The sequence below is a fragment of the Pristis pectinata genome, chromosome 5, assembly GCF_009764475.1.
Source record: "Pristis pectinata isolate sPriPec2 chromosome 5, sPriPec2.1.pri, whole genome shotgun sequence".
Lineage (NCBI taxonomy): Eukaryota > Metazoa > Chordata > Chondrichthyes > Rhinopristiformes > Pristidae > Pristis > Pristis pectinata.
In genome coordinates this window covers 115,849,510-115,868,975 of record NC_067409.1, presented here as the reverse complement: position 1 = coordinate 115,868,975, position 19,466 = coordinate 115,849,510, and the positions used below count along the sequence as shown (strand labels likewise).

General features: G+C 41.6%; 1 protein-coding gene across 7 annotated transcripts in view; it reads right to left on the bottom strand.

Annotated features, from left to right (window-relative positions):
* LOC127571046 (alpha-1,6-mannosylglycoprotein 6-beta-N-acetylglucosaminyltransferase A-like) overlaps nt 1-19,466 on the bottom strand; it is a 110,499-nt gene that overhangs the window by 30,243 nt on the left and 60,790 nt on the right. For all 7 annotated transcript variants that reach the window (XM_052017075.1, XM_052017076.1, XM_052017079.1 and 4 more), the window contains 5 exons: nt 18,382-18,551; nt 12,755-12,889; nt 8,917-9,050; nt 5,567-5,700; nt 2,404-2,553 (listed from right to left, as the gene is read on the bottom strand). In XM_052017075.1, the coding sequence (XP_051873035.1) occupies nt 2,404-2,553; nt 5,567-5,700; nt 8,917-9,050; nt 12,755-12,889; nt 18,382-18,551 (723 nt within the window). The remainder of the gene's footprint in view (nt 1-2,403; nt 2,554-5,566; nt 5,701-8,916; nt 9,051-12,754; nt 12,890-18,381; nt 18,552-19,466) is intronic.

Sequence of the window (19,466 nt, the reverse complement as noted above, 5' to 3'; positions counted from 1 at the left end):
CTTGAGATGTGTAATTTTGTACTCGTACCTTCTTCTATCCAAGTTATCAATTCCTCTCAGCATTTTAAAATCCTAAATGGCTTTCTTACTCAATCCATGGAAAATAAACACTTCTCTCATTCTCTCTTCAGAATCTCAGACCCATGATTCCCAGAGTCACCCTGTTTTCTGATGCCTCTATAAGGCATCATTTAACATCCTTTCCAATACAGTGTGCACAGATGGCAAAATACACCCTGCATTCCCAGCAGAGAGCTTTGCAAATAGATTAGAGCTACGTCAAAAGAAAGAAGAAATTGTGTTTACTTATAATGTACATTGGTACATCCTAAAGAGCTACTATTTATAAACAACTTTCAATGAAGTAATTTTGAAGTGTAGTGATTGTTATAGCACAGGAAGCACTACAGCCAGTTTTGCATACTGTATGCTCCCACAAAGGGTAATGTCTTAATGATGTCTTAGGTAATGTTGATAGACTGCTATCTTTTTACTTAATTGCATGATGGTGTAGCGGTTAGTGTAATGCTATTACAGCGTCAGCGACCCGGGTTCAATTCCTGCCACTGTCTGTAAGGAGTTTGTACCGTTCTCCCTGTGTCTGCATGGGTTTCCTCCGGGTGCTCCGGTTTCCTCCCACATTCCAAAAGACATACGGGTTAGGAGCTGTGGGCATGTTATGTTGGCGCCGGAAGAGTGGCGACACTTACGGGCTGCACCCAGCACATTCTCAGTAATGCAAAAAGATGCATTTCATTGTGTGTTTCGATGTACATGTGACTAATAAATAAATATCTATATATCTTAATTCATATATGATGTAGCAGGCTTTATCAGAATGTGCATTTTCATTGCTTTCAAAAAGCTTCAGTACTTGCCTCCGGGCCATCTATTATTTGAATATTCCCACTGGTATGAGTTGCCTTGCATCATTATGAATGTATAACTGGGTCAGAATTTGCAGGAAGTCCATGCTTAATTGTTGCATTTCTCAATGGAAGTACAAGTAAATATGGGATCCCCAGGCAAACAATGAAGTCTCAAACATGTTGGCTCTTACACCGTTTTACATTCCTTTTAAGTGTTTATTTTAATTTTAAAAATATTTTAAATTATTTAATGATTTTGGATAATTTTAAATACTTCTGACCTGGGTTCATTGAAAGTTCTCGACAGGATTTGACAGCTAACTCTGTAGCTGTTGCTTAGCAGGCTGTCAAAATTCATTCAATTGTTTTGTGGCAGGGCTTATTCTGTACCCTGCCTGCAACTTTCACCACCTGACTGTAATATGTCACACAAGGCCTTGCCATTTAGGATTTGGGCAGCACTTAGTGTGCGTTGTAAATTTCTTGCCAGCTGATTAGAAATTCCAAGTAATCTTATGCTCAATTTGCCAATCTTGCTACCAGGCAAAGAGGTGAGAGCTTACTGTTAAATTCAACATTACCCATGCAAGTGTCACATTGTGTACTGTAAAGCATTAAAATAATTACACAAGCATTATCTGAATTTTATAAGTCATTACCTTCAAGTGATTGTTTTATTTAATCAAGTAAAGGCCATTCTTTAAATTATTAAAGTACCTAATTTTTCAAACTCAAGTTTTCTATCTTCCAGAATTTTCACTAATTGTTTTGATTAACTCAACATGAAATAATACTTTTACCTAAACAATGGACTTATTTATTATTACATTTCATATTATGTAATGATCGTTTAGTAACATATGCTTGCAATTAACTACAGTCTCAGAGAATTAATTTTTCTTCTTATAGGTTCTCTTACATCACCAAGTATTTCTCATCTTTAAACATTTCTTGATTTGCTTGTTGGATTTCACTTATAGTCTGTCAGATCTTTTTCTCCTTGATATTTACATAGACATTAATATCTGAGACTTTTCATATTTGAACTTGAGTCACAGAAAGTGACAGCACAGAAACAAGTCTTTCGACACACAAAGATTCCCCCAGCCATCAATCCCCCATTTACAATAATCTTACATTAATTTCATTTTTTAACTCTCCCCACATTCTCATCACTGCCCCAGATTCTTCCACTCACCGATGCACTAGAGGCAATTTACAGCAGCCAATTAACCTACCAACCTGTATGTTTTTGGGATGTGGGAGGAATGTGCAACACCCAGGGGAAACCCACATGGTCACAAGGAGAACGTGCAAACCCATCTCAGACAGTGCCTGCGCTTCCAGTCAGTGTGTCTGTCGTTATTTTTCGAGGACATTTTTTGATATCTTTAACTTACATGCCTACTCTTTTCACCTAAATGTTCTGCAATCAGTGTTATCACACTGATGGCAATAAGTAACATATTATCTTAACATTAGTTATTGCCATCAGTGTGATAACCAATAACTTCACCACATACATCTTACATACCTTAGTCTTTCTTAGTAGGAGCTGAAGATCATGACCGTTTAGAATTCCATGATTAATTATGTATTTGGGTAAAGCGACATTATGTTCTTCATGAAATGTGCCATGAATCTCAGCATATTTTCTGACAATATCCAGGAAAGGTATTTTATCCTGTGAAAAAAATCCAGAGGCAAAATTAAAGACTTTTTTCAAAAATTAATGCACTGGATGAGTGCATCACTGACAATGCTGGGAGTCACTGTTCATTGCTAATTGCCCTTGAACTGACGTGGCAGATTGTTGGGTTTGAGGTCACACATAGGCCAGACCCGGTCAACCTGGGGGGTGGGGGGGAGGGGGTCACACCAAGGCCAGACCTGGTCGATCTGCGGTGGGTGAGGGGTGGGTCACACTTAGGCCACATTAGGGAGTGAACCATTTGGGCTCTTAAGACAATCCAGTAGTTTCATGGTTACCATATTTCCGCTCCTTCCACCCCCAAAATTGATTTAATTGCTTGAATTTAAATTACATCAGTTGGTGGGTTTCAAATTCATGCCTCTGAATCAATGATCCTGGTCTTTGGATGGTGGTCTGGTAACTTACCCGCTGCATCACCATACCAATTGTGTGGTGTCAGCTTAAGTTCAAAACTTCCAGGTGAATCTTAAAGGAGCTGCTATACCTGGTCTCCTATTCCATCACCACCAGAGTCATACATTTTGGCCAGTGTCCTACACCTACCCATCACAATCCTGCATACACCCCATCACACCAGGTCTATGAAAGCACAATGCATCAGCTCAACAAACATTGACAATATGTGTGACCACATATGTGTGACCACATATTCCTCTTTTTCTCCCCAACCTGAGGAATCAGTAGTTCCCAAAGTTGAAGACTCTTGTACTCTTGGTTCGGGGTGGGGAGTGGATGGGATCACATGACCAATTCCTGAAGGACACGTGCCAGATATCTCTGTGGCAGGAGGTGAGCACGCTAACAGGAGAGGTAAACGTACATAATCTTGACCTCACTAATCTTCCTGTGCACTATAATCATGTTAGTTGGTACAGACTCATCACCGAGCTGAATGGCCCATTTTTGTGCAATTTATTCTCAATCACCCTGTATAATCCTTTCAGATCAGAGCCTCTCAGTCTGCATTCCCACCGCACCGCCCACACCTGGTCTCCTTCAGGTGCTGCCAAAGTCCACGTTCACAAGAAAGTTCCACACGTGACAATAATAAACCAATTCCCTCCTGCATCCCCATCAAATCCACTACAGCTCCTGATACCCATCTACACGAGGGACGATACAAGAAGCCAGTTAAACTACCAAGCCATAAGTCTTTGGATGTGAGGGGAGACCAGAGCACATGGGGGACCCATCTGGCCACAGGGAGAACATACATCCACTCAGACAGCACCTGAAGTCAGGACTGAACCTGTGACCAGGCACTGCTAGCTGCTGCACCACTGTTCATCTGCCTGTTTTAATGACTTTACTGGGTATCCCATAATTTACAGCAAACTTTCTTTACAATTGACTGCAAAGATCCCTGCTGTGATCCCTGCAGGGCCTCAGTGGTGGGAGACCACTTGTGCGCTGGGGAGTAATCCAGCTGTGGTGGCGGTGGTGATGACAATAGTGGAGCTGGGGTGGTGGGGGGTGGGGATTTAGTGGCTAGACACACTGAAGACACAGGTCTCCACTTTGGACTTCCCGTCACCTCCATGGCAGCCTTTTCAACAGCTGCTCCATGCTGCTGAGGACATGATCTTTTAGGTTTGGACAGCTTTCCCATGCCTTGTTCAAGGATGCAGCAACTGCTACCTCTGCAGGCAGACACCTCTGGAACTGTGCAGGGAAAGATTTTGTACAGGAACCAGGCCAAAAGTCACAGTAATTACGTATGTTTTAAATCTTTTTTTTGCCAATTTCCTGATTTTTGCAGGTCACCTGACTGGGAGCTAGCACCATTCACAGTGAACTCCAGTTTCTGGGCACCATGGTCTAACTCTCTGCACCCTGCAGCTCCCATTAGCAAAAAACTTCTCTTCACTTGTTAGATGGGAAGTAATTAATCTGCCAGATACCTGCAGTCACTTTCAATCCTACTTCCTTTCTTAACCTTGTACTATACTTATTACTTTTTGGTATTGGTATATTATTGTCACTTGTACCGAGGTACAGTGAAAAACTTGTCTTACAAACCGATCGTACAGGTCAATTCATTACACAGTGCAATTACATTGAATTAGTACAAAGTGCATTGATGTAGTACAGGTAAAAACAGTAACAGTGCAGAGTAAAGTGTCACAGCTACAGAGAAAGTGCAGTGCAATAAGGTGCAAGGTCACAACAAAGTAGAGCGTGAGGTCATAGTCCATCTCATTGTATAAGGGAACCATTCAATAGTCTTATCACAGTGGGGTAGAAGCTGTCCTTAAGTCTGGTGGTACATGCCCTCAGGCTCCTGTATCTTCTACCCGATGGAAGAGGGGAGAAGAGAGAATGTCCCGGGTGGGTGGGGTCTTTGATTATGCTGGCTGCTTCACCAAGACAACGAGAGGTAAAGACAGAGTCCAAGGAGGGGAGTCTGGTGTCCGTGATGCGCTGGGCTGTGTCCACAACTCTCTGCAGCTTCTTGCGGTCTTGGGCAGAGCAGTTGCTGTACCAAGCCGTGATACATTCAGATAGGATGCTTTCTATGGTGCATCGGTAAAAGTTGGTGAGAGTCAACGGGGACAAACCAAATTTCTTTAGCCTCCTGAGGAAGTAGAGGTGCTGGTGAGCTTTCTTGGCCGTGGCATCTACGTGATTTGACCAGGACAGGCTGTTGGTGATATTCACTCCCAGGAACTTGAAGCTGTCAACCCTCTCAACCTCAGCACCATTGATGTAGACAGGTGCGTGTACACCGCCCCCTTTCCTGAAGTCAATGACCAGCTCTTTTGTTTTGTTGACACTGAGGGAAGGGTTGTTGTCATGACACCATTCCACTAAGCTCTCTATCTCCTTCCCGTGCTCTGACTCATCGCTATTTGAGATACGGCCTACAACGGTGGTATCATCTGCAAACTTTTTGGTTTAATTCTTCAGAGTAAGAAACACAATTCATATACAGAAATAGCCAAAGAGATTAAAAAATCATAATACTTTCAATAAAAGCACATACCTTCCAATAATCTGCCAGTTTTCCATAAACCAGGGCTTTGTTGGTTCTTGTGATTTTATTAAGCAAAGCAGTGTGATTTTCGTTAAAATATTCCTCCACAACGAAGCCCAAAAAACTATTGTCAGGCGTGTGTGCTGCAAATATATTGGGAAATACAACATTGATTTATAATTGTCTATGTATTTACTTGTTAATAGCACACTTGCTGCTTAACAAAGTAGTTACCAGAGAGGTGTGAAAAACGTCTTTGAGCCGGTGTCATCTGGCTGCTTGATCTCCGAATTAACTTCCTCATTACTGATCACATCTGTTGCACCAGTTACGTGTCGTTTTGAAGCAGACAGCATAGGCATGACACCAACTTCATTCAATCCAACCTGCTGTCACACTTGGTTCCCTATGGTTATCCCACGACCACACTTACCCACGGTGCCACTGACAGCATCCATTCACTGGAAGACTCTGCTCTGTGGCCCTTCTCAAAGGCCATGGGCCAGGAGAGGTGACAGCAGAACCTGAAGTCCTGTCCACAGCTTTGCCCTGATAGCCTTTGGTAGCCTACTGCTGTCAAAGGCATTGCACTGTTTGTATATGTCTATGATAATTACAAATAAAATAAATAAATATAGTAGTTGTTTACTTTTTTTTAACTACCACGCATTGGTACTGCCCCCTTCAATCTCATCTTGTGAATGTGCCCATCTCCTGCTCCCTCTAACCTACACCCTGGAAACTGCTGACCAGTAGCTTGCTATCCTGTTGTTAATTCTTCTCCTGCTTCAGTTACATCCTCCTTTTCAAATCAATCTTCATCACTTATAACATAAAATCAATCCTCATCTCTGCCACCCCAGCTAATGAACAACCTCTCTTCCCTCCCCAAAGTCATCCAGGTTCATCTTTGAAAATCAGAAAGCTGATTCCACATTCACCCTTCCCAGAATACCTTGCTTGAATCCTTCCAAAGTGATATCTGCACTGCAAAGGACTGTAATAGCTCCTAACAATCTCACAAATGGTATCCAAAGTGATTGTGAACCATCCCACCCCCATCCTTGACCTGTCTGTTGTGTGGCTCCATTTTAGCACCAACTCTTCCGATAATCTCTAAATTCTCAAACATGTTCTCGTTCACTGTCCAATACAGGATATCAGAAATTTCCTCCAAATAACTATTTTCTGGTGCTGGCCACATTTCCCAGGCAGCTGGAGCTAAACAGGTAGTTCTCAACTGTGGTGTCATACTTGACCCCAAGCCAACATAATGGCAGCCTATCTTCATTTCCATTTCTGTAACATCACCACTTCCTCCACAGCTCTCCTGCTGCTGAAAGTCCTACCATATCTTTGCTACTTCTAGACTTGAGTGTCCTAGCATATTTCTGGCTGATCTTTCCTTTCTGCATCACCTGAACATCTGAGGTCATTGAAAACTTTGTTCCATCTCCCCCTTATACAGAGACCTGCAAAGGCTTCCAGATAACCCACAGCTTAATTTTAAAATTCTCATCCTTGACTTCCTTGCTCTCAACTACAATAACCTTTGGTCCTACAGCTCTCCTAAATATCTCCATTTATCTAATTCTAGTCTCTTGAACCACTGGCAATCACACCTTCAGGTCTAAACTGTGGAGTTCTCTCCCAAACTTCCCTTTCCTCCTTTAAGAATCTTCTGACATCCAGATCTTTGATCAAGCTTCTGGTGTCCATTGCAATATCTTCTCTTTTTTCTGCTCCTTCTCTATCCTCCCTGGTCCCTCAGGATCAAGGATGACTTGCTGACTGGCTAATGAGACCAACGTGAGAACCGTGGACTCTTCCACAATAGGGCAGGTGGGCGGCCAGCTTGTGATATTATCATCACTTTCTCCACTCAGTCCGTGCTTCTGCACCCCCAATGCATGGATTCAAGGTCCTCAATTCCATTCCAAATGCTCCTTCTCCACTCTGAGTGATCATGGGATCAGGGATTCCCAGCAGTGAGTAGCAATGTTGCATTCCCAAATTTGCCTTTATCATGTCTTCTTCTGTAAATTTATATCTAAGAAATTTTCAGGATCTCCTTTCCCCAGAATTTAGCTTCTTATAGAACTCAATGAGGTTATAACACAAAAAGTGTCAGATATCTTTCTTCTTTCCTCATTGTTTAGATATTTGACACGTGATGGGATTTTAAAGGACTGTGTGATTTGCAGCCAGCAGGCAGGTTTAAATCCACAAAAACAGCTGGCAGGTAGGGCAAGAAATTCAAACCTGCTGTCCTCCAGAATGAACATGTGTATATCAGGCCGTGATAAACAAAAACCTCGGCAGGAGTGGTGGTTTGGCGGGTTCAATATGTTAATTGCTCACTCAGGGTGTCTGGTTGAATATTTTCCAGCTTTAAGCCAAATCGCATGGATTTTCCAGATTCATTGAATCGATAGATTGCCAATGAAATTGTGGATGGATAAGTGGATTCTTATGGCTGCAGCATAACTCCACAAGACATCAGGGAATCTAGGAGCAGGCTTGGCATGTTCACTTTCCATTTTCATCTCCCCCTTTGTGGTGTCGGGAATCTGAATTGATTAAATATAATGCTTGCAATGTGCTCTTAAATAGCCAAACTGAAGTTGATGCGTACGTCTCGCTTTCACATTCTTTCTGTCTAATTGGATAGGACTTCTGTAACTAATAATTTCCAAAACAGATGAGTTAAAGATACTCCAAGCTAAACCTGCTAGAAAATATAGGTTCCTGCCCAGTGGGGAGGGGACTCTTCTTCCTAATCTCTGTCTCCAGCAAGGTTAAAATCATCCCTCAAAATATTAGATGCATCACTTTTTGAAATGCATCCAATACATGAGTATTTCCATTATGTTTTGGTGACTAAACAAGGCCTGGTGTTCTGATTCAAGTACAACTCAGTTAGACCTGGCCAATTCAGATATATAGTCTGGGCACTGTTGTTTATTCCTTCTGATCACAACGATTCACAAAGATGTAGTCACAATCTTTCTGACCACAAAGATTCCTACATTTCTCATGTGTGTTCATCCATAAGTGTGCAAACAAAATGCAGAATATCACGCTGCACAGCCTTCCTCTCCAAATCAATACATTAACATCTTAATCTTTCTCTTTTGAGATACTCGATGGATCTAAAACTCAACGCAGAACATAAAAAGCTAAATGTTAAGCAGAATTCAAAATAGTTATATATATATTTTTTGCAGAGTTAATAAACAAAGAGTATAACATGTGGCTTGCATTATTTGTACAATGCTACATGAGAAATCAATAAAACCTCTCAGTATTTTACTTGAGGTTCATTTAAAATGTGGTGAGTTATACGTGCATTTACTTACGGAACATATTGTAAAACTGCTTTGGAATTAGATTGAGTTTGCCCCAAGGGGAGCCATGATTTTTTTTCTTGACATATTCAGCATGGTTAAATTCAGGCTCAGTTCCAAAAGAATCAAGAACCCTCAACAAGCATCTGAAAAAGGATGAGAAAATTTTAAAAACTAGTAGCATGGAATTAGAAACTATATTCCCAGCTTATTGGCAAGATGAATTTGTTCTTCAGGATTCAGTTGAACTAGTTATCAATTCCAAAGTAGACAACAGTCTAATTATTAAGTATAGATCAGGCAATTTCAATTTTTATGGACTTTTTAATCAATGAACACAGACATTGCAGTTTAAACTGTTCTAAATAACTTCTATCAAAAACACCACAGATCATAAAACAATCTATTGCTCCTCGTCTTTAATTTTACTGCATGATGTAACAGCAGATGAATTACTTAATTTATAAATATTCAGTCTATCAAATGGACGATCTGATAATACAACTGATTTTTCTTTTTAAAAATATACTTAGTTTGTAAAATGTACAATTATACAACAAGATATTGCATGGTTTCATTCACTGTACAAGCAGACCATTCACTTTCAGAGCTGGAGAGCACAGATCATGTATCTGCAGCTGTTCAGGAGGAACCTCAACAAAGCCACTGCCTTCCTTTCCAGTCCTTTGTGTCAAACACACTCCAGAAGGAGCTGGTTAATGGTGGTATCAGCATTGTGGCCACCTTGAGGCCAGCATATGGTGGGATTTAGTCTTTGGCTAAAGGATCTGAGACTCAGGGAAATCCTCCCCAGCAGCCAGGCAAGGTCAGCGGTGGCTGGAAATTTCAGGTGATGAGGCATTTTGCCAAATGACCTTCACAGTATGCCCAGGGAACCATCGGACAGAATCCAGTCTCCTTTTCCTGCAGTGCAAAAGAACATGACCTTGCTTTTGATGTGACTGACGCTAGCCCCTGAGGTCAGTTCACACTGTTGCTCAGTCTGCAGAGGGTCCAAGCAGAGGACAGTGACATCAGCCATCCACAGTGATGCTTTGACCGGAGGGCCTCCACTGCCTGTGATTGTCATCACTCTTTTGTTATTATCCTTCTTCATGGATTTGGCAAAGGTTCAATCTAACATTCAAACCCAAGACGGGAGAGGGCACAGCCTAACCTGATTGCAGGTTGGATCGGGAACCATTCCATTTCTTACTCTTTAATATGAACCATGCAACTGAAGTCCTTCAGAGACAGAGTCTATGGCTCTATCTAAGTGCATAGAGCTGTGGTATTGGATGATAGATTCTCTCCCTGAACCCCATTTGGAGAGGACATCCACCACTTAGATGTGCGATATTCTGTAAAAGGCCTTTGCTCAGATGAAGTCGAGCACTCCCCCTTGCACTGCACAGAGGTGATGTATCCCGAAGTTATACAAGGCTGTCAGAGATCTCCCTGTCAAGTCCAGGTCTGATCTGGAGAACCACCTGCCCATAGCAGACATAGGCCAACAGCCTGTTGTCTCCACCAATCACCCAGCTTCTGTCGCCTCCCAGCCACCCCTCCCTCCATCTGCTATCAATCCCCATCACCTGGATCCACCAATCACGTGCCAACTCCTGACTCACCCTTCCCTTCACTTCTTTATACTGACTCTCTCCCCTTTACACTCTCAGTCCTGACATAGGGTTTTGATCTCAAATGTCTTTACCTCCACAGATGCTGCCTGACCTGCTGAGCTCCTCCAACAGTTTGTTTTTTGCTCCAGATCCCAGATTCATGCGTCTCCATAGCCAAGAGGGATTGGCCTTCGACAGAATCTCATAATCCACATTGAAAGGTGAGATGGGTTGCCAGTTTCTTATCTCTTCCCTCCCCCCTTCTGCTTGTGGATGAGGGTGATGGTTCCCTTCCTCAGGATTCTGATGTGCTGTCAGTGGGAAGAAGAGGGCCGTACATTTCCACAGGTCTGGGCCAATCTAGTCCCTGGAGCCAAGCACAACTCAAGCAGTAAGCTGTCACTTCTGAAAACTTTATTCATCTCAGAGGAATGATTGGATCTAATCAGCTCATTGGGTCAATGGTGGGTTCAGCCTCTCCTGCTTGCTGTTGTTTAAAATCTTTCAGATAAAGAACAAGAGGTTCTGGAAGGCCATGCCATACAGGCCAGCACAGAAGGATTTGCAGACCCTGAGCAGGTCTGACGTTACCGAGGCTACTGATCAGAGCTCCCTCTGTGAACCTTTGTGAAGAAGTACAACATATCTCATCCTACTCTATGGAGCAGATACTGGATTGGAAAATGATCTTGGAGAACTTCAAGACATAGAATAAGCCTAGCTTTACCTCTTAGAGTTTCTCCTCTACATCTTCTCCAAACAACTTCTACAGGAGCAGATTCTGCATGCTTTACTGTAGTTTACATGTTTCTGTCTGAGTCTCTCTCACTGTTTGACCAGTCTTGTGGTTGAAGAACCTCTTGAACATTTGCACTGATTGCTTCCCATCAGACATGGGGGAATTTAAGAGGGGTTTCATGGTTCTCCAACCTGAGTAATCCCTCTTCAATTCCTCAATGTTTCCTCGAGCCGACAGCTTGATGTTCAGAGTCCATGGCCCCCTGCCAGCCTGTAGGTCATAGTCAGCCAACAGGATCCAGTGGTCAGAAAACAATGCCCATGTGACGTTGACAGATGGGATTGTGGGTGCTAGAACACAAACAGGAAGTCTCTCTGTGACTGGACTGAGCAGTCTGTTCTCAACAGGTGGAATCTGCAGGATTGCTGAAGATGTTCACGGCCTGGGATTTTTTACTGCTTCAGTCAGAGCCATAGAGGTGGCATCCAGTTTGCTGTCGGTGCTGTTGGATTGTCTGGCCACATCAATGATGAACTTGAAGTCATCAACAAGAGTGACTGGCCAGGATATTACCAGCAGCGATGAGAACTGTTGTTTAGGGCTGGCCATTGATGGGGCGGAACAGGGCACTTTTGTACATTTACCATGAGAAAGTGGTGCCAACTACTTTGACTTCAGTGACGGTGAACTTGCTTCACCACAGCAGAATACCAAGCCTGGCGGAGTGGCAATCCTTGTCCGCTGATGCCAGTGATTGCCCATGGCACCAGCAGTACGACCACTGCCAATGATCGCAGAAGTGCAGTGAGTGGCATTCCTTTGCCGATTGAGTATGTGCAGAGGAGACCAAAAGTTACTTTGTTTTCATTGTTTTCTCTGCACGAAGCACTGGAAAACAATCCGATGATGTATCAGAGGCCATTAAGAGCAAAGGCTCATGGTCTTTTTGGTGGAAACCAACGGTAATAACCATAGATAAATTTCTTTTTATAATCAGTTTTCCCTCCAACATCATGCAATGTCCAGTTGTTTCATTCCATTCCTTCTATTTTGAAACCCACAGGTATACAATAATGTCTTCATGAGCTGCAGTGCTTCAGTGTGAAATTTATCTTTACTTTTTTATCCTGGGACCAGGTAACGTTATTGACAAAGTCATTAGAACAGTTCTGATGAAAAGTCATTGACCTGGACTATCAGCCATTCCTCTCTCTACGGATACTGTCTGACCTGCTGAGTGTTTTCAAACATTTTATTTCCATTTCCCATCACATGTTTACACTAAGACTGAACCCACCTTCTGTCAGGCTTCCCAGGATAAAGCAGGGTCAAAAATCAGACTCCAAAACCAATGTGTGCAAGGATTTTGCAGACCAGATTAAGCCTAGAGTGCACTTAGGTCAAAGTTGTTGCTGGGAACTCAATGGCAGAACATTGATGCTTACTGTCATAAAATAAACAGAAGAATAAAGCTGAGGTACTGTCATACCGATAGTGAGTGAAGGATGCTCCGAGCACAGAATTGAGTTGTTTTAACCCGACAATGTCAACATATATGAGATCTAGCAGCTTTTCTCCTCGGATTGGACATCCATCTTTATTTCCAGTCAGAACGCTCAAGTGCCTAATCCAAATTAAATAAAAGTATTATGATGAGAGTCTGGCCAAGATATTAAACAATGCACAATGTGAATTCATTTCAGCTGTTTTGCATATGCTTCCAAAGCTCCGTATTCATCATTCATTGGATCTTATCTTTACTGTTATGTGCTAGTTTATCAGAAGCCTCTTGACATTCCTGGTGAACGCAACAGGTTGGTTAAACTGTAGGAAGGAGTGGAAATCCAACCAAAAAGATTGATTCCCATATGTAATTACAATTATGGATCAAAATGAAGGTTACCCTTATTGAGAAGTGTTAACGAAACAATAGAACTTCTTTTCTAAGTGCCAAGTAACCTTGGATAACATGAAACCAAAGCACTTTGTAATTGTGTAATGAATCTTTAACATAGCATGCTTTTTTGAAGTTCCCCCAGGCACAGTTACAACTGCTTTTAAAAATGTATTAACTTACTTGAATGACCTTTCAGAAAGATATCTATGTAGCAAAAACCTTTTGTCATCTGAACTAGGATTATACTTGTGGCCATTTAAGGATTTAAAGTGGCAGTTAAATAAAAAGGGGAAAGTTTTGTATAAAAATGTAACTTGGATCTGAACTGGCTTTAGTAATTAGAAACTGTTGCAGCAAAAGGACTGGTCATAATGGAAACTTTCATAATGGAGTTACATCAAAGACAATAGATGAAAGTGATATCTGTCTAAATAAGACATAAAGGCATCCTTAAATATATACATAAAACAACATTATAAAGTGCCAGTACTGCATAGGTGTTATCTCTATTAAAGGCATTTTGAAAATATAAAGCTATAGTTTATACCTCAAGTACTCGCTAAATTAAATAAATCATTGTATAATGTAAATCGGTATTTGTCTCAGGAATAAAATCACATAGTGCCTGTTAGATTGAACCGTATGGACAAAGGGGGAAAGACTGAAAAGGGTTTACACAGAAAAGTAGTCTGAAAATTCAAGTAGATTTCAGAGCTTCTCATCCTACGGTCTCTTTTAACTGTTTCTTTGCAACCCTCCTCCCACATGCCCTCTCCTCTTTTTTTTGCATACCTCTTAACAGTTTGGTGAATGTGGTGTACATGGAGCGCTTTGGAGCATAGGAGGATGAGAGGCAACTTGATAGAGGTGTATAAGATTATGAGGGGCATAGATAGAGTGAACAGCCAGCACCTTTTCCCCAGGGCAGCAATGGTCAATACCAGAGGGCATCAGTTTAAGGTGAGTGGAGGAAAGTTTAGGGGAGATGTCAGAGGTAGGTTTTTTTTTAACACTAAGAGTGGTGGGTGCCTGGATCGCACTGCCAGGGGTGGTGGTAGTGGCTGATACAATAAGAACATTTAAAAGACTCTTAGATAGGCACATGGATGTAAGAAAAGTGGAGAGTTATGGGCTGTGTAGGAGGGAAGGGTTAGATTGATCATGAAGTAGGTTTATATAAGGTCGGCACAACATTGTGAGCTGAAGGACCTGTACTGTGCTGTACTGTTCTATGTTCTAATTTCACATTCAAACCTTTACTTGTTAGAACATAGAACATAGAACAATTACAGCACAATTCAGGCCCTTCGGCCCACAAAGCTGTGCCGAACATGTCCCTACCCTAGAAATTACTAGGCTTACCCATAGCCCTCTATTTTACTCAGCTCCATGTACCTATCTAACAGTCTCTTGAAAGACCCTATCGTATCAGCCTCCACCACCGTTTCCGGCAGCCCATTCCACGCACTCACCACTCTCTGAGTAAAAAACTTACCCCTGACATCTCCTCTATATCTACTCCCCAGCACCTTAATCCTATGTCCTCTTGTGGCCACCAATTCAACCCTGGGGAAAAACCTCTGACTATCTACCCGATCAATACCTCTTATCATCTTATACACCTCAATCAGGTCCCCCCTCATCCTCCGTCTCTCCAAGGAGAAAAAGCCGAGTTCCCTCAACCTGCTTTCATAAGGCATGCTCCGCATTCTAGGCAGCATCCTAGTAAATCTCCTCTGCACTCTCTCTGTGGCTTCCACATCTTTCCTGTAGTGAGGCGACCAGAACTGAGCACAATTGTTCTCTCCATTCCCAACAATATTTCTGCCACTACTGATTTGCTGAATCTCTATCCCACACCCATATTTGACTCCTTTATCCCAACAATATCTTTAATCTGTCCTACACTTATGGCCAAGTTATAATTACCTTGATCAAGGAGTGCAGACAAGAGATTATCTGCTACAAGACAGGTTTGACCAGCAACACTAGACATGTCCAAAATGATCAGCAGCAAAATTCCCAGCCACATCTTGCACCAGAATTGTCACCTTAAGCCACTATCCACCTTTATCTTCAACAACAAGTGCAAGGAGTCTTTGAAGTTCTCCATTTCAGGATTTACACCATCCTTTCATCTGCCTGTGCTCTCCCTGCTCATGCCTTGCCCGTTTTCACCAACCAAAGTTTCTTCACAGGTTCACCTTGGTCCCAACTCTGAACCTGTGTTCGTTAATTTTCTCACCCAGATTCATAGGAATTCAGGCATTGCTAATATAAAAATGTGTCCATCTAGTTCTCCTTCAACCATCCTGGTTGTCACATTATACGAGATAAAGAAGTTATTCACCTAATTAATGGAATTTCCCTGAGCTAGCTAACAACCGTCCTAAAAATGACACAATGAAAATGTCAGCGGGGGAGTCTTTTGGGAACCATAGTCACAAATTGCTGTTTCCCTCCAAGCATGCAATCCCGTTGAAAATGTTAGTTTCTGAAATTAAATATTTAATTTACATTCAATGAACCACAACTTGTTTCCACCATCACCTTGGAAAGTCTGCTCCATTGACTGACAACATGATTGAAATAATGGGCCAGATTTTATAGTTAGTGACAACTTGTCAGGGAGCAATGATCACTTAGCTCAAGCTTTCACTCTTTCACCTCATTTTGTATTGAGTCCAGTCTAGGAGTACTGCTTCTGGTGTTCTGGCTTATTACTGACATCTTCTGGACTTCCACATACCATGTGCAGAAGTCCCAAAGTCGCTTTCGGCTTCATGGCGTAATGACACAAGCACAGGTAGTTTTGGCATCACTATTCCCGTAAAATCTTTGAAGAGCAGTATCCATCACTCTACCTCTTCAACATGCTGCCTCTTTGCAATGTCATGGGAAGACAGAGGATCAGTTTCTGAAAAGAAACCAATGACACTACACCTCGACCTGTTCTCTTGATCCCTCCACTGGCACTGTGCTGTTAGACCATGAGCTGAACACTGTGAGAATGAAGACATCATCAACCCTACAACAAATACTTGTCTGTGATTCCACGCCCTTTGCTAGCTGTTTCATGCCTTTGGAACCATTCCTTTCCAATAATAAATATTGGCGTTTGATGTCTTTCACAGTAGCAACAACTGCCCCACTTCAGTCCACTTGCTCCTTAAGCCCTATCATATCTTTTGCCCTTTCTGTATTTGATTTATCTAGTGTTCCCCTGACTTACTTTTTATCCCTCTTCCTCCATGAACTTTGTATCCAAAACACTGCTGCTCATCACCAGATCCTATTCACTCAACATATTTTGTTCTTACTTACTTTCAGTGACTCAATTTTAAAATACCCATTCTTAAGTTCAAATCTCTCCTCTGTCTCATCACTGTTATCGCCATAGTCACCTTCAGCTCTGCAAGCTTTCAAGATCTTGACCCTTCTTCAATTCAGGGCTTTCCCAAACATCATCCCTGAATTTAATTGTATCATCTTTGGCGGTTTTGTCATCAGCAGTCAATGCCCCAAACTCTTGGATTTTCTTTCTTAAACTTGCTTTCTCTCTTTCTATATTTTACCTGCTCCCTATAACCTACCTTTGCCTCCAAGCTTTAGTTCATCTCCTTGTGAATCAGTGGCAAATTTTGTTTGGTAATGCTTCCATGAAATGCCACGAGACAGCTTCCTGCATTGAATATTGAATTGCTAAATAAATGCAGCTTGTCGACCTCTGCTTATAACTCTCTTCAATCCTACTGCTTCTGGTTCTGTTGACTCAGTCACTTCAACACTGGAGTTATGATTGAAGCCAAAAACTTGAGCCAAAAATGAACCATCTTTGTACTGGATAGAAGATCCTTGTTCAAACAACCGAAGGTGACTTGCCTAATGATATTTCCCTGAGAAACTCCTGGGTTTGTGATGATTCTCTCCAGTAACTACAACCAACATCGGGAATCAATCCAATGTCAGCTGTGTTAGAACGCCTTGATACCTACTGAGCCAAGTGTCATGTTAATGTCTAGGGGAGCTACTCTCTTCTCTTTACTGACACTCAGGTCCTCTGTCCATGTTTGTATAAGATCTGGAGTCCAGTAATTCTGGTGGAATCTAACCTAAGTATCACTGAGAAGAGTATTGGGATTGTTTGACACTATTGAAGACTCTCTCCATGGAGATGGATAAGATGGTAATTGACTGGGTTATGCTTTGGTGGATAGCCCATGTCTGAGCAATCTTCTGCAGAGTCAGGGAGGGCTCTTTGTCATAATTGTGTTGGAACTGCAGTGCCAGGAAGTCATTATTCCTGGTCTGTGGATTTTCAGGATGACAACAGTTGCCAGCACTCAGGCATTGTGCTCTGTCCTGTCCACTCATCTGTTCTTAAAAGATGCAAATAGCATCCACCAAACCAGAGTACACACTGTACATTTGCCATTTGAACAGAGTCCACATTCCGTCAGTGAGTATTGTGTAATTCTTCCATTACTGCACTTTACAGACTAAATAATTTGAACGTGTGAAAGGCTCAGACTACAGAAGCAATCAAAAACATATTTAATTCTTCAAGTTCACAACTTCTTTTTAATTTAAAAAATTGAAAGTCTTGTCACTTGAAAAGGAATAATTAGTGTCTAGTCTCACACATTGGGCAAATTGTCTGCAGCATTAAGAAGGCATTTTGAGATAACTCTAAGAGCCCACACAAAGGTTCCTTTCCCCTCTGAAAGTGTTTGGTAAATTCAGTTGTGCCACATCCAAACTTTTTAATTGATGGTCAGAAAGCTGTGAGCTCCGTATTCCCACATGTTCAACCTGCATTTTCAAAGGGTAGCTTTCCTACTTGGAGGGCCAGTTACAAAATTATACTAAACTTTACAGTCTAAAGAGTTTTGTTTCAATAGGACAGAGTTAAATTACAGAAAAAATATTGATTTCTCCCACAGAGCACTTTCTAAAAAAATTATTATTCCCATTTTTAAGTATAGAGCAAAAAACTACAATCTGCAGTAAGCTAACAGTCTGATTTTTACAGGTGCCAAATTTACCTTTATTTTCACAAATCCATTTGAACTTACATTTAATAAAAAGTTTTTGGTTTAAATGATAATAAGCGGTCCCACACTGTCTCCTGCTGAAATCAGCCTGCAGACAGACACGAGTTTTATTCAGATCTTGATGTTGTATCTCACCAAATGTACAGGAGACAAGCATTATCTTACCGTTTCAGCTCATCTACTGATGTAGAAATGATGATACTGTGACCAAGCAAGTACACCGAGGCTATCAGGTCACTCCATTGCACTAACTCCCCAAGTGGACCTCCTTTAAAGACATTCTCAGCGATCTTAAATCCCGATTCCTTTGTCAAAAGACCTAAATGAAGTAAAACCTAACGGAGCAAATGAGAAAATTGTTATCACTTTTTAATGAAGTAAATTTACAATTTTTAAAAAAGTGCAAATTATTTTGAGAGAGGTTATTGAGGGCCAGATTCAGAGTTTAAAAGGTGCTCCTGTCAAATATGAACTAATGGAATTCACATTTCTTTCACACTGAGCTAATAACAGGCTGCATCTTGAGCACTACTGCACACTCCACTACCAGAAAATGTCTGATGTAATGAGTTACTGCTGGCAATGAAGTAATAATGAACACAATTGATTGAAATGTTAACCACACACAGTGCAATTAAGAAAAGCAAAGAAATGTATTATTTGAGACTGAATTTGAAAAAAACAGAAGAGGAAATGCTAATCAATTTGAAATTAAATAGTCCAATGGAGTGGCCTTATGACGTTGCTTTTGGTTTGCTGGGGTATTTCATTTGTACTTGGTTTCAAATGAGCACCTCAATTTACTTGTTGAATAAATGTACCATCTGCTGTTTAGAGAGCAATACCAAAACAAATATCCAGCTTGCAGGGAAGGGAGTATTCAGCCATTTCTCCCAGTTACTTTACTGCAGGCACCCAGAAGCAGTGGGCTTGTACAGCATTCACTGACTTCTCCTGTGTACTCTTTCCAGCCCATTGATCATACCCCTTAAAAGTCCAAAAATCTGTCAGCCTCAGTCTCAGTGCCTGAGCAACCAGTTATATTTCATATTTTTAATGACACAGAAGGAGGCCATTCAGCCCATCAAGTCTATTCCAGTTCTCAGAGAATTTCCATCAGTTTCATTCCCCCATTTATTTCCCTGGGACCTATTCTCCTACCACTCACCTACACTAGCAGCACCTTACAGTAGCCAGTTCACCAACCAGCATGTCTTTGGGATGTTGGATGACACCAGAGTACCTGGAGG